At 29.0% G+C, this 8,930-nt stretch overlaps 1 protein-coding gene across 1 annotated transcript; it reads right to left on the bottom strand.

The window, feature by feature from the left end:
* Positions 1 to 965: 965 nt before the first annotated feature.
* Positions 966 to 5,233, bottom strand: LOC114196013. Its single transcript, XM_028086500.1, has 7 exons — positions 5,121 to 5,233; positions 4,944 to 5,014; positions 2,859 to 2,979; positions 2,523 to 2,756; positions 1,811 to 1,988; positions 1,273 to 1,353; positions 966 to 1,130 (listed from the first exon to the last, which is right to left on the bottom strand). Exons 4-7 carry the CDS (start codon positions 2,713 to 2,715, stop codon positions 1,004 to 1,006), a joined length of 579 nt encoding a protein of 192 aa, XP_027942301.1. The 5' UTR covers positions 2,716 to 2,756; positions 2,859 to 2,979; positions 4,944 to 5,014; positions 5,121 to 5,233; the 3' UTR covers positions 966 to 1,003.
* Positions 5,234 to 8,930: the final 3,697 nt, after the last annotated feature.

The raw sequence follows: 8,930 nt of genomic DNA, 5'->3' as shown, positions 1-8,930 counted from the left end.
ATGCAAATCCACCTCACAAAGTACACAAACAGGTCAGTAATAAAAAATTAAACAGTGCTTCGTTACTAATTTAAACGTCATCAAGAAAAAGGGACAAATTGACCATAAATTACAAAAATTAAGACCTTTTTGAACATTGTAAAAAAAAAAAAAAAAAAAAAAAAAAAAAAAAAGAGGACCAAAGTGAACAAAGTTTACGAAAATTGGAACCAATGATGTATTTAAGCCTAAAAAATAATGTAGTGTAAACCTAGTGGACCCCGAGTAAAATGATTAGGTTAGTATCAACTTAATGAACAATAACCTTATTTCCAATTTAGCATGTCAGTTAAGAGATGAAAAAGATACTTATCCCTAATTTTTAATACCAATAGAACTTAACATGTACTAATAATAATTTAATTAAATTTTATTCTCAAATATAAACTTATAATTAACTTAATAGAAGTATATTAGTATTAAAAAAATCTTAGACTTTTTTATCTTAAATAAAATTTTATAATTAATTTAATAAAAATATATTAGTACTAAAATAATTTTTTGAAGTCTTTTTTCTCAAACATAATTTTATAATTAATTTAATAAAAAAATATTAATATTGAAAATTAATTATTATGAAATAAAAAATATAACTAAACCGCTATTTAAAGAAATTTTCATTCCTTTATCACAAAAATTTAGTTCGTGGTACTTTTGACTATAAGCTAGAAAATTAAAATTTAACATATACATTTGTGATTTTACGTGAATAGCGAAAACATGAAAAACAATCCATAGTTTTAATCCTTTTATGTCATGGTAAAAAAAATGTCAAAACATTAATAGCAAAGATTAATGTTAATTCAAGTGAAAAGGAACCAAATTTTACAAACAAGATATGACATGATAAGTGATTAAAAGACCATGTCCCATATTGCAACCAAATGAGAACATAAATTATACATATTATTCAAATATATGACATCACGAAATAAAATTAACAAAACAGAAAACTAGAAACAAACTAAGCCAACAAATCATCATCATGTTGAATCTTCTTCTCTGTCTCATCCAAGTCAAGACTCAAACTATCAAAATTCATCCGATTTTCTTCTTGATGTGGCTTCTGCAATTCCGTAAGATCTTCAATCCTATATAGATGTAAAATATACTGTGAATCAGTTCAAATCTTCAATCCAATATCCAATGCTTAGATGAGCTATACTAAATTCTTGTGCCAATCAATTCTTATTCTTAATGCAAATTTCCTTCATTAAAGGTTATAATACAAACTCTTGCACAAAAGATTCCATCAGCCTCTTTTCTTCAATATCTTCTTCATCACCCGAATCCCGGGGTGCATCTGTCGCATACCTGCAAACAAAATCACCACCAATGTTTCAGATTTGTGTTGCTACCAAGTTTCTGCAGCATCAAATCCATTGCAGCAGCTATTTCATAAATTTTTGGAAGCTATTAAACCAAAATGATAGTTATTTATTTCAAATATTGCTATTAACTAACCATAAGCCTTTAGATTTCCAATTTAATATAACTACCATAAGTTCAAGCAAGGGTTGAGTTGGAATAAGTGCTGCATAGAAGATCATTATCTTTCCAGAAGAGGGAAATCAACCTTATATTTCTGCATTTATTACATTTCCTAGAACATGATATTAGCCATAACCAAAAAGGAAAAACAGTTTATTTTAACTACATTCTTTTTTAACTTTCTGCAGCTTTGAACTCTCAGTTTCTCATTCTTGGTCTTTATCACTTTATACAGACTTTTCAAAACAAAACCATATCGAAAGAAGGATCATGATCATACCCTTTTGATTGGGAAATTTGTGTTGCTTTGCTAGAGAAATCTTCACCAGGATGTACACAAGTGGAGTTTATAGCAGATTCATTGACGATAAACGGTGTCAAAAGTGGTTCAGCCCTGGCAGAAAACTTCACCTTAATCACTGCCTCTTCATCTGTGTAATTGAACTCTGAATAATTTCCTGTGTGGTTTTAGTGGTATCTGCATGAGTAAGCTACTCTAGCACAAGAACTAATTTTAAAGATCTAATTTTTCTTTACGTTTGGTATACCCCTAATTAATAAAAAAAAAAAAACGAGAAAACGACCAAAAAGTAATAAAAAACTAAAGGGGTTCTGATTTTTCTGTTTTTTTACACATTGAAATCAAAAACATAATTTGAAAAACAAAAAGGAGGACTTTCTCATTAAAGATTTTTCTTTGATTGGTGAAAAAAGAACATAATTTATGATTATAGAATAAATTGTGTAACCTAATGACGATTTCAAAAACAAAAACAAAATCGTGAGAATTCCATATGATTTTTTTATAAATTTCTGGAAAAGCGAAGTTTGACGACTTTACTTTTTAAAAAAAAAAAAAATCGTATAAAATTTTCATAAATTTGTTTTTAAAATCGTCGCGAGTTCTAATTATTTTATTGTACATTTTCATAATTTTTAGACAAATTTATGTCATATATGTAAAAAAAAAAAAAAAAATCCCTGAATTTCACCTGAGTAAGACTGAGAACCATTCGCTTCTGTACGGTAAAGAAGTTCCTCTCCAACACCATATCTAGGAAGCCCCCAAGTTCCATTATTTCTCTTCACTCCTTGAATGATGTTTCTCAATTCCAAATGGAGCCTCTGAAGGTTCCTCCTTAAGGCAAGAGATTTAGGTTTTTCCTTTGGCAACTTACTCTCCATGGCCTCTTCAATTGATTCAAAGAAACTTCTTTTCCTATAGCCTTGAATGCTTAGAAAGTGTTACTTAAATACAAAAGGACAAGTGCAGCATATATGGAAAGCTGAGTAGAAAGAAGTCCATGCAGGGTGGTTGTGAAACTTACCATAAAGACAAACCGGAAATCATTACATTATTACAAAAAGTATTTTCATCAAACATCAAAGGCTGACTAAATCTTTGCTGTTCCTCGTATCAACCTTGAATTTGATACACTGCAAACGAAACTGTTACATACAAAAGATGTTCTGTTGGAACGGTCAACGGTCAAAGCCAAAATAAACATTCAACTCAATAAAAATTTTCAAACTTGACCATTTAAAAAATACCAACAAAATTAAAACAGAAGGGGGACTTTCACATTAAAGATTTTTCTTTGAGCCAACCCTGGTCAATCGCAGCAAAAGGGGATATTTGCTTTTCTTCATTTCTTTTTCTAAATTCAAAGGAAACAGACACAGAACAAGACATGCTTTTCTGTCATTTTCAATTTTGTTTACTCATTTATTTCTCTTCTGACTCATACGAGGATTCACCATTCATCACTCACACGTGCCACTTTACTCACTTATCCTCTCACAAAATCTTACCAAATTAAACCACGTTTTCAATAAGCTTTTTGTGTCATCCATTTCCTGATGCCGATGCTGTGTGTTTTCAATTATATTTTTAATTGTTTATTTAACTCCATTTCCTCCGCTTTTATATTAACATCTCAACCCCAAGTGCGTTTTAAAACATATTTTGTATTTGTAAAGCATAGGTAAGACCTTAAATAAATAGATAAAAATCCATTGAATAAAACGCCACATACATAATATCCAGAGAGTAAGAAGATTTGGGATATGAAGTACCCCGTACCCCAACATATCCATAAAACGTAAAAGAGACCCCACACGGCCTAAAACAAAAAAATATACTCGTGAACTAATAGTACTAGGTCTTGTACAGACAAGAAAAACATAGCAAATAAATTCTCCAGCGATGGGCCCCATAGTGGGCCCAATACCCGTCCAGTCCATCAGGTTGTAGCATTCCTATCATCATTACCACTGTCAGGGGTTCTCCCATCTGCTCACATCAATAGAATCGATGATCATCGCAATAGGAGAAGAACCACATACAAGACAACCAAACAAGCAAATAGGGTAAGCTAGTATAAAGAAATCTTATATCACAACAGTCAACATGCAATCTCAAAGTCAAACATGGATAGAAAACATTCACACGTGGATTTCCAAAATCATTTAAGACTCTCAAGACTTGACTATCCGGATACACATAATGAGACACCACCACGTGGCAGTGGAATTATGTCCTAGCAATGAGGCGTCACCGCGAGGCCTTCGCGGAATTATACCCTTACAAGAGGCACCACCACGTGGCCTTCGTGGAATTACGTCTTGGCCTTGAGGCACCACCACAATACTCGCGTGAAATTACATCCTTATGTTGAGGCACCACTAGAGACTCCCTTTCAGAAGGTCCATGGGATAACGTCCAATAGATGAGGCGCCACCAAGAGCTCTCACTACAAGAGTCATGGAATTACGCCCTACCCACACTTTATACATGTTCCACCCACCAATCAGGAAGTTCCCATAACATCAATATCATGTATAAACAACAAATCATACAACTCATGCTTTCCAATTCGTACCCAATAAAGTAACATACCATTTCCATCTCAAACTCATATATTAATCATGGCATCATCCTGCAACCCTCCTAGTAAAACATTTAGATCAGACAAGCAAGCCACACATCAGTGGACCATTCAACAATAGCACCAAAATCTGCTCGCAGTCTCGCTCAGGCGAGACCCTTCTCGCCTAGGCGAGGGCGCGAATAGGGAAATAGTGGCTTCTGTGAGGTCTCGCTCAGGCGAGCCCCTTCTTGCCTAAGCGAGATTGCACATCGCTCAAAAAGAAACCAAGTCGCCTGAGCGACCGTTCGCACAGAAAAGCTTGCGCGAGCCTCTGTTAGTCTCGCCTAGGCGAGGCATGCTCGCTTGGGCGAGAAAACCAGTGCCCGCCACTGTTCATTCACACAACAGACAAGCATTCGACCCAAAACAATGTTTAAACAAATTCCCAAACAATTAACAATAACAACCAAGTCATAAAATCATGGAATGGAAGCAAAGCAAGCAATCATTCGAAAATAAACAGGCAGCCCTAGCTTCCCTTACTTGGAAATGGCTAGAGGAAGGGTTCGACTTCAACAACGGGGACGCGACAGTTCTCGGGACAAACGCACAAGCTGGAACAGAAAAGCAGAGCGAGTTTTCAGAGTGGTTCACCACGAAACCCTAGCTAGGAACACGAGCACGGATGGAAAAGGAATGAGGGAGTTGTAGAATACTTACACGAATCAAGAAGACGAAGCTAGGCTCATTGGATCGAGATTGGGGTTAACCCTAGCAGAGCTCTTGGAGAGAGTAGGGAATGTGACGACTGTGTTTCCTGCAGAGTGAAGGGAAAGAGGTGAGACTAGGACAGATTAGGTCTGAATCTCCTTTCGGGCCAACCTTTAAGCCCAATCGATTGGGGCAGCCCTTAAAATAAAAGGTAGAAAAAAAAATAAATGGGCCTTACAAACTGAAGTGGTGTTGGAAGTTGCATATATAAATTTAAAATAAAACAATTTTATAATATATAAGTAGTACAAATTTTACAATATAAATCAATTTTGTAAAATTAAATTATATTTAAAATTTACTTTCTAACATATAGTTAAAAAACCAATTGACCATCCTAAAAAATCTTGACCGGTGGCTAGTAGCCGGTGGTGATGATGTTAGATAGTTATATATTAGATTAATTATAATTATATATATTTATTTAACTCCATTTCCTCCGCTTTTATGTTAACATCTCAACCCCAAGTGCGTTTTAAAACATATTTTGTATTTGTAAAGCATATCTAAAACCTTAGAAAACGAATGGAGATGGTGTGAAGTTCCACCCGATTTTTATAATATAAGTGTTACAAGTCGATTTTGTAGAGTTGAGTTAGATTTAAAGTTTATTTCGTAATATGGTATCAAAGTCATAGTTAAAGTTTATTCTAGTGAGATTTGTGTTTGTTGGACATATAATTTCATCCGCTATCGAACCACTATTGGACCATCCATTAATATCTAGTCTCACACACGAGATATATATATACCTTGACGTGAGGGGACGTGTGTTGAAAGTCGCACATACATCGACTGGAAATAAGACAATTTTATAGTATATAAATCGGTACAAACCTTACTTTATAAATATATTTTGTAGAATTAAGTTAAGCTTAAAATTCACTTTCTAACATGTGGCTCAAAAAATAATTAACCACCCTAAAAAAAACTTGACTAGTGGCTAGCAATCGGGGGTGATGATGTTATTTATTTATATATTAGATTAATTATATATATTTATAAATATATTATTAATGTAAAAGATTTATGTTTGATATAATATTTGTGAAGAATGGTTTTGTAAAATCTTTATTACAGGTTTACAATCATATGATTCAACTCTAGCTGCTCTATTTTGTAATGACTTTTGATATAATGCTCTTTCATGTGATTCTTGTCATTATTCTTCACTGGATATTTGTTGACGATACGAAGATGTCGTTCAGCTCAAAAGATGCTAACATTAAATATGAAACTCTTTAAGAAAAAGAAATATCCTATATTTTAGTTATGATCTAATTACATATAGTGGATTCAAATAATCACTTCAATATAATAAAAGTGATGAGAAGTTGACTATGCTTATTATAAAATTTCCGGAAGGTATTTGAGTATGACAAATTACACGGTTCATTGAGGTACGATTGAAAATTTTATTCTTTTTAGTTGTAATTTGTCCCAACTGTTATGTCAATAGTATACTATGATAGACATGTGTTATATGTATATATTGTTTAATATTATTTCTTTTTAGATTAGCTCATCAATTCAATTAAAAACTAATTTAAAATCATCCTCATGTAATTTAGTCATTAATTCAATTAAAAACTAGTTTAAAATGTAATTTTAACAAGTAACTAAAATTTAGGTGTAATTTAGTCATTAATTAATTTAATTAGAAAATAATTTAAATATAATTTTAGTAAGCACTAAAATTTATGTAACTTATTGCAAATCAATTTATATTATGATTCACAACAATTAGTTTAGTTGTCTTTATATAGAAATAAATTCATTTATCAATTATATAACAGTGAACATGTTATGCAGAAACTAATCCAATGATCATATCCTGTAAATAGTGCAGTGAATAATTATATTTAAACTAAAGTGACTCAATATAGAAAAAATATTAATCTCTAAATTGGTCTCGATAAGTATTATTAAAATATATATGTCTATTTCTTTATTTACATATTTAATCTTTCACATTTAAAATTAATAAATAATATTAAATAATTAATATTAAAACCAGTCCAAGCATGAAGTATCTCTATTGCATACAAACAATAATATTATCAATTAAAACTAAAAATAAAAATAAAATACATAATGAATTATTTACAAGGTGATTAACATCAGATTTTGATTATATTAATATTAAGTCATAACATTCTATTTACTATTCAAATTTTTAAATTGACAATTAAAAATAATAATATATTATTTTGTTAATATATTTTTCTAAATTAAATTTTATTCACGTCCTAAATACTATAATAATAATAATAATAATAATAATAATAATAATATAATAGTACTATCAGTTTTTTTTTCTTACAAATACTTATTTTTTTAAAAATATTTAATGTTTTATTAAATTAAATTCTTAAATGTGTTACAGGTACATAAGTATTTAAATATGAGTTGAATAATACATGAATACTTGTATCCATTTTTTATTTGTATAAAATTATATTTTAAAATATTCTAGAAAAATAATGATTAATTAAGGATGTAGAAGTTAAAAATATCATTTATACATAATACACAATTTATAATTTGTTATATAGTTATTAAATATATTTTTCAAACAATCAATAATTACAAAAAGGACTTCATTGATATTTATTTACATTATAAATAATGCTTAACGTAAAATAAATTAATAAATCTATATGATTTAATTTCATTCAAATCTTAGAAATTGGTATAAAAGCTATAGCGATAATAGTTACTATTTTCTTAAATAGTTAGATTGAAATAAGACTATATTTCGGATTTAATAATTCATTGTATTCAAAGCTTGACTGCTTTAAAGATATATAAATAATATTATAATAACATTGAATATTAATTGCTTTAAAATATATTCTAAGATAAAGTATATTAAATAGTAATGATATCTTTGGTAAAAATTAAAAATAATTTATAATATTTTATTTCAATTAATAACGATGAATGAAATATTATATATAAGTATAGGCTTGGCTTTTACTTAAATATATTTTGTATAATAGTGGTAATTTAAAATAAGAAATTTAGTGATATTTATCTAAATTTAAATGATGAATTATATAAGTAATATATAAATTTCGTTTAGTTTCAAATTTGGTAAAGAATTAAATCAATTACATTAATTATAACTATTACAAAGTTTTAATAATCATAAACTAATATATATATATATATATATATATATATATATATATATATATAATTAAAGCTTTTAAAATTCATACATATGAAAGTCAACTATTACTGTAATTAATTCTTTTAAATTTATTATTTATATTATTATTATTATTTAGGGTTGAATATATATTTTTAGTAAGAGAGTTTTAATTTCAGTTCTTAAGTTTCTATTTATTGTTGGTTTATGTAAAACTAAAAATTACCACTTTTCATCCCTAATAGTATATGATATTAATTATTTATTTGAATATGAATATTAGACACTAAGAATACTTATTTTAAATTGTTTAGGACTAAAAGTCAAATAAAATTATTTTATGCTTCAAAAATAAAATTTATATATTTTAACAATTAACAAAGTAGTAATTTAAATTTTATAAGATATATAACCTCCAGTAGGACCATCTTACTGATTAAAACATTACAAAATTGATAAAAAAAAGTATAAAAAAAATATAAGTATATAAGATGTATTTAAAGTGCTCTATGAAAAAATCTAGGTTAATCTTTTAAAATATAATTAATCCTTCGTCAACTACGATCAACTAGAAGGATATATATATATATATATATATATATATA

The sequence above is a fragment of the Vigna unguiculata genome, chromosome 9 (assembly GCF_004118075.2).
Source record: "Vigna unguiculata cultivar IT97K-499-35 chromosome 9, ASM411807v1, whole genome shotgun sequence".
NCBI lineage: Eukaryota > Viridiplantae > Streptophyta > Magnoliopsida > Fabales > Fabaceae > Vigna > Vigna unguiculata.
Note: the sequence above shows the minus strand (reverse complement) of the source record. Positions and strands in the feature narration are given on the sequence as shown.

Coding starts and splice junctions, on each gene's coding strand:
- LOC114196013 (XM_028086500.1), bottom strand. CDS start 2,715: ATGGAGAGTAAGTTGCCAAAGGAAAAACCTAAATCTCTTGCCTTAAGG. Junction 1,989..2,522: donor TGGTTCTCAGTCTTACTCAG/GTGAAATTCAGG, acceptor AAAACCACACAG/GAAATTATTCAGAGTTCAAT. Junction 1,131..1,272: donor ATGGAATCTTTTGTGCAAGA/GTTTGTATTATA, acceptor ACATCTATATAG/GATTGAAGATCTTACGGAAT.